At 42.7% G+C, this 18,648-nt stretch overlaps 1 protein-coding gene across 3 annotated transcripts in view; it reads right to left on the bottom strand.

Moving 5' to 3' along the window:
* Positions 1 to 18,648, bottom strand: part of LOC124118028 (TBC1 domain family member 30-like) — a 129,247-nt gene that overhangs the window by 7,721 nt on the left and 102,878 nt on the right. For 2 of the 3 annotated variants that reach the window (XM_046480070.2, XM_046480071.2), the window contains 5 exons: positions 13,467 to 13,592; positions 4,884 to 5,069; positions 4,122 to 4,290; positions 3,089 to 3,260; positions 704 to 809 (listed from right to left, as the gene is read on the bottom strand). In XM_046480070.2, coding sequence (XP_046336026.2) covers positions 704 to 809; positions 3,089 to 3,260; positions 4,122 to 4,290; positions 4,884 to 5,069; positions 13,467 to 13,592 — 759 coding nt within the window. Of the gene's footprint in view, positions 1 to 703; positions 810 to 3,088; positions 3,261 to 4,073; positions 4,291 to 4,883; positions 5,070 to 13,466; positions 13,593 to 18,648 lie in introns of all 3 variants that reach the window. The other variant, XM_048397156.1, reaches the window with a different exon arrangement.

Here is an 18,648-nt window from a genome sequence, read left to right as displayed (position 1 = left end):
AATATGCACTCAAATTGTTGCCTACACGTCAATGTTTAAAAATGAGGATAATGAAGGGTCCTTAAATATAGGAGGTCCCTCAGTGCGAATACTTTAGCAGAAACCGTCGATATTAACAGACAATCCTGTATAATATACTGTCAATCAGGAAATTAATGCCAGTGTCAACCCCTGACTAAATGCCCAAGAAATTAATGTGAGTCCTTCCTTTGGACTCTAAAAACTAACTGGCAAACAAGGGTGAGCAGTGTTTTACTTGTAATGACATTACATGAGCAGTGTTTTACTTGTAATGACATTACATGAGCAGTGTTTTACTTGTAATGACATTACATGAGCAGTGTTTTACTTGTAATGACATTACATGAGCAGTGTTTTACTTGTAATGACATTACATGACAAGGTTACCAAGATCAAAGATGGCGTCATACAAGGTCGGCGACTGTCATATCTGCTTTTACAACTTGTGCAAACATACTGAGCACCAATGCTTAAATCTAGTAGACAATTACATTGTTTATTGAAGTTTTTCTATATATTTTCGCCCATTTTCCGAGAACCCAACATGACAAAATACTCCAAAAGATCCAGATTGAGTTGTGTCACTTTATTAATGTGAGCAAGGACACCTGCATTTTCCGCATTCATTTTATGCTCGCACTAATTTCATGATTGACAATACGAGTGAAAGAAGTCCTCTTACTTTAATGAAATCATCAGCATTAAAGATCGTCCCCTGGATCATGTCTGCCGCCAGGTCCCCCATCAGGGTGTAGAACTCGTCCGCACTGGTCACCGACTTAATCCTCCTGTAGGACAACACAGGAGGTCATCTATTGCTCATTATGTTCAACATAAAACATTTTGTTAAAATCCATAATTATAAAACAGTTTACCGTATTCGACGTAATAAGCGCCATGCTCTAATAAGCGCCCACGGCGATATTTGCTAATGTATTGGCTGGTGAACAATCTCAATTAGCACCCCTTCCAATTGATTAATGTACACAAGATTGATTTATTTGTGTATAATACACACTGGTATGTTATATGCAACCTTAATTATGGGCAATTAAATCCTGGAAAAATATATCTGTCGTATATAAACATTTCAGGCTGTCAGCATAAACCAAGAAATTTACGATCTTTCAACTCAAAATAATATTCTAATAAGAGCTCCCTATTTCTAATTTTAGAGTGCCCTGGGCGCTTATTACGTTGAATACGGTATATACATTTATATGAAGCAGTTTCTTTCAAATTCACCGTTTGGAGGTTGTTTTATGATCCTGTCAGGACTATCAACAGAATACTAAGGATTGTGGTATTTAAGGGGCACTTTTTGTGTATGTTCTAAGGGACAGGAAGTGTACAGAGGCATGATGGGAGAAGTAAAAAGTATGGCTGCCATTGACCATGCATTCTGTTCTTGACCTAATACACAGGTTAACAAGGGCAAAAGTGAGCGTGGCTCACTAATACCCCCGACCCGCCTAGTGTGTCAGTAGTTTCAAATTAAAAAATGGATAGGGTTAGGGTTTGAAAAATTCATAAAAAAATGGAAAATTATTAAAAACATTTTTTTTCTTTTGACTGCTCCCCTCCATGACTCAGATTATATGTACTAAGTTTGAGATGAATCCAATGAATAGTTTAAGAGAAATCGCGCGGACAAAGTTTTCGGACGGACGGACGGACGGACAGATGGACGGAACCTTGGTATAACTATACCTAAAAGGTCGGGGGTATAATAACAATCAAACCAATGGACCAGATAAACCCGTGATATCATGAGCAACATCCCTGGATCCTGGTGACACACAATCTGACCACTCGGTCCAGTTTAGTTGGTCCTTCCTTCAAACAATAGAGTGATGCGGACTCACACCTAGTGGGCCTTACCAAAACTAAATAGCATTTCTCACAACACTATTCATAGAATTTATCTGTTGTGAAAGTGCATTTCCAATAGATATCAGACTGATAAAAAAAAATGTGGACTCAAGTTCCGCGACTCCTAACATAACCTGGATTTTAACAGCAATATGCCCCATAGTCAACATTTTGTCTTTTCTTGCATCACCACAGTCAAATGAGTGAGTGAATATGGTTTTACGCCGCTTTTAGCAATATTCCAGCCATACCACGGCGGGGGACACCAGAAATGGGCTTTGTACCCATGTCAGGAATTGAACCCGGGTCTTCAGCGTGACGAGCGAATGCTTTAACCACTAGGCTACACGACCGCCTCATCATCAGTCAAAATGCATCAAGAGACTGTACCGTTTCTCTTCCATATCTATAATACTCTATAATACGTGACGGTCGAGTTGGTTGGTACGCAAGTACATACGGTAGGAATCGAGTCCATTTAACCCGACCCTTGCTCGAGTTCTTGAGTACCCAACAAGAGCTCTAATTTCCAATACAGTCAAGTCTCGTTAATCCGACATCGTTGGTTGCTGTGTCGGATTAACGAGTATGTCGGATTAACGAAATTAAGTGATTTGTGATCGAAAATCGGACATCTTCACGATAGATAATAACCGTGTGTTTCCTCGTGTAAATGCAAGTGCTACTGTCTTAACAACTTGCTTCATCTACTTAAAATAGTCTGTCAGTGTTTTCTGTTTCTCACATTTTGAAGGCACATTTCTCAAAGTCCCCTGTTCGCTTGACGTCTAGGGCTGGTGGTTCTTCAGCATCAACATTGTCGAGGTGTAATTTCATTTGTTTTTTTATAATAAAGCTTGAAATTCTTTATGATCCCAGCATCTAGTGTTAATTGTTAAAGTTAATCTCTGCAGCCAGTGCGTGTCAAAACACGGGGTTGTGTACTCGCGGGCAGATGACCACGGAGTACGCTGACCACTGTGTCGGATTAACGAGACTGATTAATGAGTGATTTTGGTAATTCGTTGCAAATTAGGTGTGTCGGAGTCGGAGTGCGAGAATGTCGGATTAACGGGACTAAATAGCGCTGAATCAATCGGTTCCCATCATTTGTGTCGGATAAAGCCGAGTGTCGGATTAACGAGTGTCGGATTAACGAGACTTGACTGTATGTGAGTATTTCAAAGCTGCTCACCTTGCCAGCTTGCCCCATATTGTGAGGGCGGTGCGAAGCAGGATCTCCGAGCCCTCCAGGAGGATCGAGTCCCACACGCGCAGGACGATGGACTTTGGAAGACAGGTCGCGAACAGAGTCAGGAACCACTGCATGGTGAACACGTTCGTCAAGGGAGGCTCGTAACAGGCACCTAGACAGCAGAACACAACGTGATGGAACACATTCCTAGCATGTAGATACTCTGTGGTCATAACAGTTTTTCTGAGGAAGAAACAATGACATCCTAACAAATCTCTATACATAATACCGTTTTTTGATATTCTCCTACCTTGGTTACTGTTTTACATAATTAGGTCACCTGTATGTCACTGCTCTTCATGAGTAATACATCACTAGCAGCGTTCTGCTGGGAACTGATCTGCCTACCTGTGATAATATCTTGAGCAGCATTCTGCAGGTAACTGTTCTGCCTACCAGTGGTAATATCTTGACCAGCGTTCTGCAGGTAACTGTTCTGCCTACCAGTGGTAATATCTTGAGCAGCGTTCTGCAGGTAACTGTTCTGCCTACCAGTGGTAATATCTTGACCAGCGTTCTGCAGGTACCTGATCTGCCTGCCTGTGGTAATATCATGACCAGAATTCTGCTTGTTTACTTTTCTGCCTATCTGTGGTAATATCTTGTCCAGCGTTCTGCTGGTAACTGTTCTGCCTACCAGTGGTAATATCTTGACCAGCGTTCTGCAGGTAACTGTTTTGCCTACCTGTGGTAATATCTTCACCAGCATTCTGCAGGTAACTGTTTTGCCTACCTGTGGTAATATCTTCACCAGCGTTCTGCAGGTAACTGTTTTGCCTACCTGTGGTAATATCTTCACCAGCGTTCTGCAGGTAACTGTTTTGCCTACCTGTGGTAATATCTTGAGCAGAATTTTGCTGGTAACTGTTCTGCCTACCAGTGGTAATATCTTGAGCAGCGTTCTGCAGGTAACTGTTTTGCCTACCTGTGGTAATATCTTGAGCAGCGTTCTGCAGGTAACTGTTCTGCCTACCTGTGGTAATATCTTGAGCAGCGTTCTGCAGGTGGTTGAGGTGTTTGGCCAGGTGTGGGTAGGTGAAGCGGAGCAGGTCGCGGAACACAGCCATATCTACAGACAAGGCACGCAGGTTGTTGGCGAAGTAGCTCTCGGGAAGCACATGATCAATCAGGTAAATCATCACCTGTAAAATATCATGACAGATCACAGTGAATAGAGTTTATTGCTTTTTGTTGCTTTATGCTACAATATTTCAGTAATATTTCAGATATGATGACAGCCTGTAAATAATCTCATCTGGACCAGACATTCCAGTGATTGATATAATGACCTACGGTCAATGCCATCTGGGTATGTTGACACGCCATCAGCGAAAACAGTTTGTCACGCCATCAGTATAGCAGTGAGTGAGTGAGTGAGTGAGTGAGTGAGTGAGTGAGTGAGTGAGTGAGTGAGTGAGTGAGTTGGGTTTAACACCGCTTTAAACATTATTCCAGTTATATCACGGCGTGTCAGCTTCATGTGGGAGGAAAGCCCAAAGTGATGCAGGTTTCAGACGTTTACCTCTTCAGTGAAACCCACGAGCACGGGTATGGTGCTGACAAACCTAGAAACATAATCGGGGTGAACCGGGATTCGAACCCACAATCATAGGTTTCTGGTGTGCCAAAGGGATGCAACTCTGCACAGTGAATTGCAGCGCTTTTGACGACTGGCCACCCGTGCCCCCCGCCCAATCAGTATAGCAATAACAATTGTCTGGAAACGTGGACTCACCATGAGCGCATCGTCCTCCTTCCTGTCCATGACATCAAGCAGCAGTGCAGCTATGACATTAAATCCCTGGCAGTATCCGACCCGCTTGTTCCACCTGGCGTAGGCCAGGAGCACTCGCTTCAACACCGCTCGGTCCTGCTCGTTGTCCTGGCCGCTGTAGCTGCTGCAGCCCGTCCGATGCAGGTCCTGACAACAACCAGAGTCATACACTGTCATACACTGTCATACATAACACGGTGTTACATGACCTTAAAATCCTGCTTGTGTGATGCAATAATTTGCTGAGATACCTGATACGAGTCGAAGGAAATCTAAACTCAGACTGAATATTTACCAAACTAAAAATACCCATCTTATCACTACTCCGCTATTTGCTTTAAATATACAATTCTATAAACTTTAAGAATTAAATGAGATTGAAATAATTTTCATTGAATAGAAACTTGGAATTTCCACTGTCTATTTAAAGATGGTTGTCGCAATGCATTACTGGCATGACTACACTCCAGCCAATCAGCTGCAAGTATTTCTGTCTAGCGCTTACTGCAGTCCCGGTGTATTTGACGGTACACAAGCAAAGCCAGGAAAATCATGACTGCCAAATATAGAAAGTACCCCCCAAATATGTGGTGAGTCATCATGACTCCCATTTTAATAAGGTAATGTAAAACCTGACATAAATTATGCAGCCAAGTCAAGGGGTCCTTGTCAAAAGTTTGAAAGTTAAAAGGGGTCTGGAGATTCAAATACCACAGGCAACGACCTCAAGGACCCCAGGAACTCCTGTATTTTTTATTACTGCCTTTACCCATCGATCCCAAGTGCACGGTGCATGGATCGATGCTCATGATATCTATCACTGGATTGTCTGGTCCAGGCTCAATTACAGACTGCGGTCATAGAGCTGGAATATTGCTGAGTGCGGCGTAAAGCAACACACCAACCAACTGCCTTTACTTGAGATTGTGAACTCAGAAATGCATGGTTAAATGGCAGTGTGCAACTTTAGTCACTAGTCCGAAGCTCGAGTCTTAAAATGCTGACAAACATCTTCGGCCTAGTAGACTAAAATGTTTTTGACACAGATGGAGGTGAGGTTAAGTGGTGTTTAACGTCGTGATTAAGATTATTGCATTTATATAGCGACGTGCATGCACCGGTGTGGCTGTTTGTACTAGTCCGGACTGATGCCGATGTATGGTGCCAGCACACTGAGATACCATGCCGCAGTTTAACAGATACCCCACTCAGACACAGAATACAGACTCTGCGCCGACCAGTCCTTGTTTTAGCCCCTTAACGCCGAGTGCCAGGCAGGGTAACAACAAGCACCATCTGATAACGTCTTTTGGTAGGACATGACCGGGATTTGAACCCCCAACCTTCCGCTCTCCGGGTGGACGCTCTACCACTAGACCGTGGAGGCAGTCGGCACAGATAGAAACCTATACTCATACTTAGGATTTGTATACACTATAGCCCTCCATCACCCAGGACTACATGATACATACTGCCACATTGTGTTGTAAGTAATCCATGTTTGCCGTAAAAGGCGACTATACTTGTCGTAAGAGGCGACTAACAGGATCGGGTGGTCAGACTCGCTGACTTGGTTGATGCTTGTCAGAGATCCCAATTGCATGGATCTATACTCATGATGTCAATCACTGGATTGTTTGGTGCGGACTCGATTAATTACAGACCACCGTCATATAGCTGGAATATTGCTCAGTGCGGCGTTAAACAACAAACAACAAACAAAAAACAAACAAACAAACAAAACATTGTGTTAGTCACTATTCTTAACATTGAGTTAAGATAAGACTCGTTTCAGCGAGCGGCAGGCCTGTGGGTGTCCATGTTGTGTTGGAGTTAAAACAGTCCCAGGACACAGATTGTTACATGGAACCAACAGTAGAAACTAACATATTTAGTGAGTGAGTGAGTGAGTTTGTTTTTACGCCGCTTTTAGCAATATTCCAGCAATATCACGGCAGGGGACACCAGAAATGGGCTTCACACATTGTACCCATGTCGGGAATTGATCCCGGGTCTTCCGCGTGACGAGCGGACGCTTTAACCACTAGGCTACCCGACCGCCCAACATATTTAGTCCACTAGTCCTTATGATAACATATTGCAAAACCCTTAACATTGTCAAATTTCTACTAGTCCTTTACATGTTAAGATACCTTAACTATTGGGCAGTTTGGCAAGGACTACAGGACAAGTGCCAATTTCGGTGTGAAACGAGAGCCTGTTCATAATGGAATCTAGTGAAAAGGATTTTGTCTTCAAATGACAACACAATGATTCCTGATTAATTAATTCACAAAAAAATAATCCCATCAGTATCATTCTTAAATATGATTATTGATAATTGAAAATCTAGATCATTTATGAATAATATTTACCCAACTTTCCTGATATATTTACGTAAGAGTACGCCAGCTTATTTCTTACTCAAGGACACAAACAGAACACCAAAATAACCTGACGAGCACAGTGACATGTCGACTGTATGGCCCCCAGCATAGACGGAGCCATCCAAGAGCAATCACACCTTGACCTACTAGTCTGGGTAGAGTTTGTGTGTTGACCTGCTCCTCTAGGCTTTACATAACCACAGGCAGTGAGTCACTACCATCAGTATCTGGGCTGTGGAATACCAAGGACTTGCTGCCATATGGCAAGACATTTTCTGTTGATCATTTGTTGTTTTTAAGCCGCATTCAGCAATATTCTAGCTGTAAGACGGCTTGCCTGAAAATAATCCATCTGGACCAGACAATCCAGTATTGGACATTATGAGCAGTGGTTCACATCATTGGTACCATATATATGACATGCTGTCAGTCAAGTCAGTAAGTCTGACCCTCCGATCTATTAAGTCACCTCTTATGTCATGCATAGGGGGGCACGGGTGGCCCAGTCGTCTAAGGCGCCGCGATTCACTGTGCAGAGTTGCGTTCCTTGGGCACGCCAGAAACCTATGATTGTGGGTTCGAATCCGAGTTCGCCCCGATTATGTTTCTTGGTTTGTCAGCACCATACCCGTGCTCGTGGGTTTCACCGAAGTGGTAAACGTCAGAGACCTGCATCACTTCGGGCTTTCCTCCCACATTAAGCTGACACGCCACGATCTAACTGGAATACTGTTAAAAGAGGCGTTAAACCCAACTCACTCACTCACTATGACATGCATAGGCTGCTGGGGCGTATTCTAACCAGGAATTCCACAGTGTCCAAGCATTTTTTCATTTACCACCAAAGTACTTATCTTTCATTCTTTTCATGATATCAGTAATTGTTGTCTAGGCCCTGATATCATAATATAACATTCATTGTTGATAAAAACAGAATCACTGATATGCATTGGATAAACGCCATCAACTAAATTACATTCATGATATTATTTCATTTAATTATATTAATTTTTGATTTCATGATATTAAATAATTGAAAACTATTGACTCCAATAATAAATATCATGATAAAATTATATCAGTAAGGCATATAATATCAGTATTTGATTTACTAATACCATCAACTGCTTTGTTGACATCAGCTGTTGGATTTCAGAACAGAACAATTGAAGTTATAAGAGGCTGAGCTGTACATGGAGCCTCGGAAAGTGTTATCGGAAATAAAACCATACAATTCTGTTACACAGATGCAGTTGGAAAAGTACATTGAGCATTATTTTCAATCAATGTGAAAAGAAGGAAAACATGTTTTCAATGAACAAGCAAACTTTTATGAGGAAGTATCTTGTTCCGGGCAGTCCAAATGGAGTAGCACAGAACCCATCTCCAAACTAAACAAATCTATAACAGTCTAATGAGGATGGATTGATTTTCATGTGTGCTGGTCGCCAATTTGTCCTGAAGAAACAACTTTACTGATTTCTAGCTGGGCTGTCACAACCCTCCCATCTCCTGGGAGCCTGCGTAGCCTATGGCCACTTGGCCAAGGTGCCACAATTTGCTGTCCAAAGTTGTCTCAATTAGGGGTGCCAGTATTCTATGATCGTTGGTCCCTGAATCCCAGATTCGCTCTGATGATGATTCTAGGTTTATCAGCGCCATATTTGTGAGTTTCATCAAAATGGTCAACTTAGAAGATCTGAATCACTTATTGATTTCCTGCCACGTTAAGCTGACACACTGATATGATTGAATATTGTTCAAAGTAGCTTAAGACCAAACTTGAACTCACTCGCTCACACCAAAGGGGTCAGACAAAGTGATTTGGGAACAAGGAGTGGAGAAAATGAATGTGGTCGAAAACCTATGAGTGAGTGAGTGAGTGAGTTTGGTTTTACGCCGCTTTTAGCAATATTCCAGCAATATCACGGCGGGGACACCAGAAATGGGCTTCACACATTGTACCCATGTCGGGAATCGAACCCGGATTTTCGGCGTGACGAGCGAACGCTTTAACCACTAGGCTACTCGACCGCCCCCGAAAACCTATGAACATGATAGGTAGGGCTGTGTCTTTGCAAAAATATTTATATTACAATATAATACAATATAGGTATTTGTATTGTGATACACCAAGCATTGTATTGGGAATTAAATTTTCTTATAGTGGCAGACACTGATTTGTACTTGCATATCCTATTTTGTACTAAAGTAGACCCGTGAAGATCCAGGGTAGAATAGGTCTTCAGCAACCCATGCTTGCCGTAAAAGGCGACTTTGCTTGTCGTAAGAGGTGACTAACGGGATCGGGTGGTCAGGCTCGCTGACTTGGTTGAAACATGTCATTGATCCCAATTGCGTGGATCGATGCTCATGATATCAATCACTGGATTGTCTGTTCCAGACCAGAATTATTTACAGACCGCAGTCATATAGCTGGAATATTGCTGAGTGCGGCGTCAAACAACAAACCAATCAACATACTAAAGTAAATATTATTCAGCGTGGTCAGTCAATGCCTCTTTTTATTTCATAGATACAGGGGAGAGAATATTCACATCCTCGTTACCGCTGTTTTGTCAATCAATTTCAAAGGAAAGCATCATTTCTTAATGAATTTCTGTGTAGATTAAACGTGACACGAATAAAAATGAAACTTGTTTTATTTTTTACCCAAAATACCTGAACAGAAAAAATATTGCAATAGATCTAGTTTGAAAAAGATATCGCAGTATACCAGTAATAGTCCTAATGTCTGGAATGTGTAACTATTCCCAACACAAACCGGTGGCCACCAAGGTCACTCTAGCCCACACTCCAGCACAGTCTGAGCACCACGTTGACTTCCTACAAGTTGGCACATAGAGTTGCATCTAAGAGTTGTCTTCCCTTGTGAACATTATCCCAGATCCTGACATCTTGGCCATCTAATCCTCATCTCCGCTACCTCGAATGACTAGGGCTTGGACAATACACCAGTTGCGTGATCCGATACATATCTCGATACCTTGCTCAAGATCAGATACGTATCACCATACTTGCATGTGTTCTTATCTGTGGAGTGTAAGCCATCTTTGTCATAGACAGGATGGCCAAATACCTGGCACACTAACGATTTACAGTTGTCAAGTATGGGGCAATGGATGAAAATATTGGTGTTTTCACTGCTCACTTTCACAAGTTATTTGGGTTTGGTGTAACATTTTAATGAAGAATACATTTAAGGTAAGAATCGATACTTTTTACTTAGTGTACAATTGTGATCGATAAGTCCGCCTCCTTAACTCCCGTCTTCAACCCACTGAAGTAAGTCCGCCTCCTTAACTCCAGTCTTCAACCCACTGAAGTAAGTCCGCCTCCTTAACTCCCGTCTTCAACCCACTGAAGTAAGTCCGCCACCTTAACTCCCGTCTTCAACCCACTGAAGTAAGTCCGCCTCCTTAACTCCCGTCTTCAACCCACTGAAGTAAGTCCGCCTCCTTAACTCCCATCTTCAACCCACTGAAGTAAGTCCGCCTCCTTAACTCCCGTCTTCAACCCACTGAAGTAAGTCTGCCTCCTTAACTCCCGTCTTCAACCCACTGAAGTAAGTCCGCCTCCTTAACTCCCGTCTTCAACCCACTGAAGTAAGTCCGCCTCCTTAACTCCCGTCTTCAACCCACTGAAGTTAGTCCGCCTCCTTAACTCCCGTCTTCAACCCACTGAAGTAAGTCCGCCACCTTAACTCCCGTCTTCAACCCACTGAAGTAAGTCTGCCTCCTTAACTCCCGTCTTCAACCCACTGAAGTAAGTCCGCCACCTTAACTCCCGTCTTCAACCCACTGAAGTAAGTCTGCCTCCTTAACTCCCGTCTTCAACCCACTGAAGTAAGTCCGCCTCCTTAACTCCCGTCTTCAACCCACTGAAGTAAGTCCGCCTCCTTAACTCCCGTCTTCAACCCACTGAAGTAAGTCTGCCTCCTTAACTCCCGTCTTCAACCCACTGAAGTAAGTCCGCCTCCTTAACTCCCGTCTTCAACCCACTGAAGTAAGTCCGCCTCCTTAACTCCCGTCTTCAACCCACTGAAGTAAGTCCGCCTCCTTAACTCCCGTCTTCAACCCACTGAAGTAAGTCTGCCTCCTTAACTCCCGTCTTCAACCCACTGAAGTTAGTCCGCCTCCTTAACTCCCGTCTTCAACCCACTGAAGTAAGTCCGCCTCCTTAACTCCCGTCTTCAACCCACTGAAGTAAGTCTGCCTCCTTAACTCCCGTCTTCAACCCACTGAAGTAAGTCCGCCACCTTAACTCCCGTCTTCAACCCACTGAAGTAAGTCCGCCTCCTTAACTCCCGTCTTCAACCCACTGAAGTAAGTCCGCCTCCTTAACTCCCGTCTTCAACCCACTGAAGTAAGTCCGCCTCCTTAACTCCAGTCTTCAACCCACTGAAGTAAGTCCGCCTCCTTAACTCCCGTCTTCAACCCACTGAAGTAAGTCCGCCTCCTTAACTCCCGTCTTCAACCCACTGAAGTAAGTCCGCCTCCTTAACTCCCGTCTTCAACCCACTGAAGTAAGTCCGCCTCCTTAACTCCCGTCTTCAACCCACTGAAGTAAGTCCGCCTCCTTAACTCCCGTCTTCAACCCACTGAAGTAAGTCCGCCTCCTTAACTCCCGTCTTCAACCCACTGAAGTAAGTCCGCCTCCTTAACTCCTGTCTTCAACCCAATAACGTCTGGTGTGGGCTACCGGCTACACCTGCCATCTCCGACGGGGACACAGCGTCGCTGAAGCCCACCGTTATGACGTTAATGCCGCTGTCCCAATACTACGAACGACAACAATCATGGAGATGGCCAAGGACCAGGGCCCTGTTCCACAAAGCGATCTTAGCGCTAAGACGATCGTAACTCCCATACTTTAACATAGGCCTACGGTGGTCGTAGGGCTAAGATCGCTTTGTGGAACGGGGCCCAGTAGAATATAACGATGGAGACAAACTGTAGTGTGTCGGAATCAATCATCTGTGAGGTAAAATTGGAATAGGACTTGAGGAAAGATGTCTATAGTGAGAGTGGATGACCGTGGATCTGGGAGACTGTAATTGCTATGGGGAGTGAGTTGCTGAATGTTGTTTTTACCCAACAAAAAATAAATCGATATATAGCTGAAGTCCCATACTTTAACATAGACTTACGACTGTTGTTGCGCTTCGTTCGCCTTGTAGGACGGGGCTCAGTTTTTGATAGAGTGGGGAACGAGGTAAGTTGTCAGAGTACAATGACACACAATCAGTCAGCGACCTGTTCCACAAAACGATCTCAGCTCTACAGCTATTGCAAGTCAGTGTTCATGTATACAAGTTACGACAGTTGTGGCTCTGTAGAACACACACTAGGTGACACACTGACCATTCTCATCAGTCAAGGATGACCTACTGTGGACCCATGTTGCCATGGAAACCCACAGGAAGGCAGATGGGCAAGAATGAGTAAGTTTGGTGTAATGGCACTCTCAACAGTTACAGTATTCGCCATAATAAGAGCACATGGGTGCCGTTGTACAAAGCGACCTTAGCGCTAAGGTGATCGTAACCCCCATACCTTAACAAAGACTTGCGACAGTCGTAGCGCTAAGGTTGTTTTGTACAACAGTACCCAGACACATAGTAATTTGACAAAGGGGGCGCTTAGTAAAACCACACGTTCAAACGTCAATGAAACTAAAACGTTTCTGATAATAGTTACTAGGTAATTATATAGCCCTTCAGCGCAGCTGTTTGCTGTAAATAAATCTGTACAATTCACAAGGACATATGGACTGTCATGTAAATTTTTAAATTGGTCTTTTTGGAGGGGGTACTTAACATAACATAAATATTGGTCCAGAAGATGGGGGGATGGGGGGTTGGGGGTGGCGCTGACACTAAAATTCCCTAAGTGATGCAGCATGCAGACATTTACCCATCAGCACGGTGCTCACAAACCAAGAATCATACATAGGTCGAATCTTGAGTTCGAATCCAAGATCCGGCAATTCTGGCCCACTTGCACAAAGCGATCTTAGCGCTTAGACTATTGTAGTCCTATGTTAAAGTATGGGAGTTACGATCATCTTAGCGCTAAGATCGCTTTGTGCAAGTGGGTCCTGGAGTAGGGAAGAGGGGCTGTTTATACATGAATACCTTCACTATCTGCAGCCCCAGCTTGTCGTCATCTGGGTTGCTTCTCTCGTTGAAGGCGAATCTCACAGTTTTCTCCCAGTCGATCTTCAAGTCTTTGATGTAGTGATTAGCCAAACTCAGCCAAACCTGCAACAAAACAGACCATCTTTGAAGTCAGACTCTGTCTGTCCCGCTAATGATTTGTGTCATGCTCTAAGACATCGACCATTTTTTTTAGAATTTGTAATGGAAGTCTTTGAAAGCATCCATCTCTGTTAAGGTTACCAAATTGAAAATTTGTTATTGTGCACATTTCTTTTTGATCCTTCTATTTCTAGTGTGTGTATTCAATGTTGTTTTTTTTCTATTTAGTCAATTGAAATTAGTTTCTCAAACCGAAAAACAGTTTTCTTGAAGGGCAAATAACCTCATGTTTTTATTTCAGGAACCTCTCACAAACAAATCATTAGGTCAAATTGATCAAAGCAGAATGTATAATAAGCAGCTTTAAAATGCATTTTTTAATAACTTAAAAGAAACTTCCCACTAACCAAAAATGTCAATAAAGATTGCGTGGAGCTGATATATCCTAAACTTTAGATATAGGTTATTAGTTAACGGATAACTCTGTTTCATGGTTTTGTTTGCGTAACGCCGCACTTGGCAATATTCCAGTTGTTTGACGGAAATCAGTAAATAATTGAGTCTGGGCCAGACAATCCAGTGATTGATATAATGAGCATCGATCTACGCAATTGGGATCGATGACATGCATCAATCAAGTCAGTGAGCCTGACCACCCGATCCTGTTAGTCGCCTTTTACGGTCCTCTTGCTGAAGACCTATACTACTCCACATCTTCACAGGTAAAAGGTCACATGTATAGTCTGGAAGGTAATTTAAGGTACCGACGTTTACTACAATATCTGAAAAACTATCGGACCTACTCCAGTGAAAGTTGGTATGAGATTATTAAACAGTCATACATAACTGGATATTACATTTAACGACAATCGGTGCATGAATAAAAAATCTGTCTATTTAGCTATCACTATATTTCATCAACAACCAGACCTGTTCATCACGGGTGGAAAGAGCATTCATTGAAACAGCCATCTGCATAATGCTACCCCTGCGTCACAGGGCCATATGACACAGTTGAACCAATCAACTCAGCTCGGTCGCCGTTCTTTGACATTTCAAAATACATGAAAAGAACAATTCATGCGTTACAGCTTCCCAAACAAACCGTAGTTAAGATTTTGAACTCTCATAAAAACACATGCTCCCCTGCACATCCCTTAGGGGGCATCTCAAAACATATTGTAGTAAACCTCGGTACCTTAAATTAACTTCCAGACTATAGAGAATAATGGACACTACTGCCTTATGGCCTTGTCACTATGACTTATTGAGATATGCTAACTGATGCCATAAGGCGTCTGGTTTCAAACTGACTGCACCTGTCCATATTAGATTGATGGGCCCCATACACATCTGACATGTTTACAAGCGTCTCCATTACAAGCACTTCATGTTTTAGTTGTGAGACTGCCAGGGGTGTATGACAGATCAAACTGATGATGGCCCAGTGGATGAAGTTAACATTGTTGATCAATCTCATTAAAATCAAATCTACATATGTTCTCGCTGCAGCTAAACAAAGATCTGAGGACATCCCATCCGACCAATCAAAGCATCGCTTACCAGATCATGAAAGTGACAGTCGGGATGTATTTTCTAATCAATGCAACCTCGAAAACGTTAACACGGGGTATTCCGAACAACAGGTACGACTGATTCCGTAAAAATTATCGTCTATCTCGTGCCAGCTTGATGTGGGAGGAAAGCCCCAAGTGATGCAGGTCTCAGACATTTACCATTTCGGTGAAACCCACGAGCACGGGTATGGTGCTGACAAACCTAGAAACATAATCGGGGCGAACCGGGATTCGAACCCACATTCATAGGTTTCTGGCGTGCCCAAGGGACGCAACTCTGCACAGTGAATCGCGGCGCCTTAGACGACTGGGCCACCCATGCCCCAGCTTTTGTATGTAGAGATAGAGATTGCTGTGTGTATTTACCTCGGGAACTAAGCTGGAAATAGCAATCAGTTGTACACACAGATCTATCGGTGATTCAGTTAAAAATGCCCACTAATAACTCAAATATGCTTAATATTTTTTGGTGTTTTTTTTCATTCTCTTTGATGACAAAGAGGGGGGCAGTGGGGTAGCCCACTGGTAAAACGTTTGCTCGTCATGCCGAAGACCTAGGTTCGATTCCCCACATGGGCACAATGTGTGAAGCCCATTTCTGGTGTTCCCCGCTGTGATATTGCTGGAATATTGCTAAAACTGGCGTAAAACAATACTCACTCACTCACTCTAACATGGCAATTTTCATGTATCTAGTGTATCCTGTAACGACCTACTGTCAAGATACGTACATTATCTCAACACAAGGGTATTATTACAGCCAGCAGTGGACACAGGAATGTACTCAAACTGAGAATCAAACCATATCTTTAGGCATGAAAGGCTAAAGCTTTAACCACTTGCCTACTTCACCACCCTCTTACCAATGAAAACCTGAAGAAGTTAATCCATAATTAATAATCCAGCCTATTTCTGTCCCCTTATGAAACCAGTTACCGTATTCGACGTAATAAGCGCCCAGAAATTAGAAATAGTGGGCTCTTATTAGAATATTATTTTGATGAAAAAACCAGAGTTGAAAGATCGTTAATTTCCTGGTTTATGCTGACAGCCTGAAATGTTTACATACGTCACATATATTTTTTCAGAATTTAATTGCCCATAATTAAGGGTGCATATAACACATGAGTGCATATTATACACGAATAAATAAGTCTTGTGTACATTGATCAATCGGAAGGGTTGCTAATTGGGATTGTTCACTAGCCAATATATTAGCAAATATTGCCATTGGCGCTTATTACGTCGAATACGGTATGTTGGAACTCCTTCTTTCCTGCAAATAACTTTAGAAGTTAATTAACCCTCGCTTTTGATCCTGTTCCATTCCTATTTTATTTTGACATCCAACCTGGTCGTAGATTAAAGACATCATACAGAGTGTGTCAATCAAGATTTCTCTGGAAGCAGTTTTTCACTTGCCAATTCTACAAATGGGTACATTGGAAAAATCAATTTTTCTCTGGTGAATCTAGCGGATATTGATCCTACTGTTCATGTGATTTTCCGGGGATTAAACTTTGACGTTGACAAAAATGATTCAGTCTGTCACACAAGGAGATCTAAACTATCGAAGTGAAATCCGAGACACAAGAGCTGAGAGATAAGTTCATACTTAGGCATATGAAACATAAGATTCTCACTGGGCTGCTGTTTCAACAAAGCTATCTTGGTGCTATGATTGTCGTCAATGCTGAAGTATAGGAGTAATGATCTTAGCGCTAAGATGAGATGTGAAATGAGGCCCAGATGCTTACATTTAAAATACCAGGACCCACTTGCAAAAAGAGATCTTAGCGCGACAGCTATGGGAAGTCTATGTTAAGTGCTGGTCTATGAGTTACAGCAGTCTTAGCGCGACAGCTATGGGAAGTCTATGTTAAGTGCTGGTCTATGAGTTACGGCAGTCTTAGCGCGACAGCTATGGGAAGTCTATGTTAAGTGCTGGTCTATGAGTTACAGCAGTCTTAGCGCGACAGCTATGGGAAGTCTATGTTAAGTGCTGGTCTATGAGTTACAGCAGTCTTAGCGCGACAGCTATGGGAAGTCTATGTTAAGTGCTGGTCTATGAGTTACAGCAGTCTTAGCGCGACAGCTATGGGAAGTCTATGTTAAGTGCTGGTCTATGAGTTACGGCAGTCTTAGCGCGACAGCTATGGGAAGTCTATGTTAAGTGCTGGTCTATAAGTTACAGCAGTCTTAGCGCGACAGCTATGGGAAGTCTATGTTAAGTGCTGGTCTATGAGTTACGGCAGTCTTAGCGCGACAGCTATGGGAAGTCTATGTTAAGTGCTGGTCTATGAGTTACAGCAGTCTTAGCAGCTTTACATCTTAGGAACTAGGGCTGGGATGAGTCCAAATTTACTATTACCTGACCCTACCCGGGTACCCACTCCCCTATTACCCGACCCTACCTGGGTACCCACCCCCCTATTACCCAACCCTACCTGGGTACCCACCCCCCTATTACCCGACCCTACCTGGGTACCCACCCCCCTATTACCCGACCCTACCCGGGTACCCGCCCCCCTATTACCCGCCCCTACCCGGGTACCCCCCCCCTATTACCCGACCCTACCCGGGTACCCGCTCTAGGTCTCGGGAGATGCCTTAAAATGTCTGATTGGAAACTGTTTTAGCATAGCCCTTGCAAAGCGTATTTAGATACATGTATTAAACAATCTGGTCATGCATATGTAGCATATGAAAAAATGGTTTGTCTGCCCACAAGCATCTGATCCACCTGAACTCAAATAATTTCATGTCTTTGTTCCTGAAAGATCAATCACTGGGTTTTCGCAAACATCTGATGCCATCACTGATTTTCAGTAATCCATTTATATAATTGTCATCGCTATTTTGCTTTTTTTTGCAGATGATGGAGACTGATTATTCTCGGGACAATTAGGAAAATCAAAATTACCCAAGGATTTTGATTATATGAGAACAGAGGTCTATTCCTTGCAAGATGGGCTTGTCTTGATTGTTGTTGGCTGACTGCCTGAATTAAATGATGATAATAGTTATGGACATGTTAGAATGTTTGAATTATACATAACTGGTATGGTATTTTATGTATTATTAAATAAAATGCAAATAATTCTGTGCCATTTGATTGGCTTAATTAGTAAAACATTTTAGCCACGCCCATCAACGTTAACTCACTACTGATTGGCTAATAATAGAATAGGTGGGGTTTTATTTGCATAATTATGGTGAATGATGTCAATGATTCTGTATTGTTGTTTCCAGGTTTTTCTGTGTTAATGATAAAAGATATTGTTGACATATTTATTTGTAAGAATTTACTTCAACATATGATTTGCATTTATGGAGTTCTTAAAGTAAGAACGTGTGCACACTTTGCGTAAATCCACGGATTTACAGTATGCACACCAGGTTTTTACGTTATAAGCACAAAAAATATTGAAGTCAATTCGTAAACAATCTGCCTTTACCTCACCGACAGTTCTTTGTCAGCT

Source organism: Haliotis rufescens, unplaced genomic scaffold (genome assembly GCF_023055435.1).
Source record: "Haliotis rufescens isolate VD_foot unplaced genomic scaffold, xgHalRufe1.0.p SCAF_16, whole genome shotgun sequence".
In the NCBI taxonomy this organism is placed as follows: domain Eukaryota; kingdom Metazoa; phylum Mollusca; class Gastropoda; order Lepetellida; family Haliotidae; genus Haliotis; species Haliotis rufescens.
This window is presented reverse-complemented; position numbering and strand designations above follow the sequence as displayed.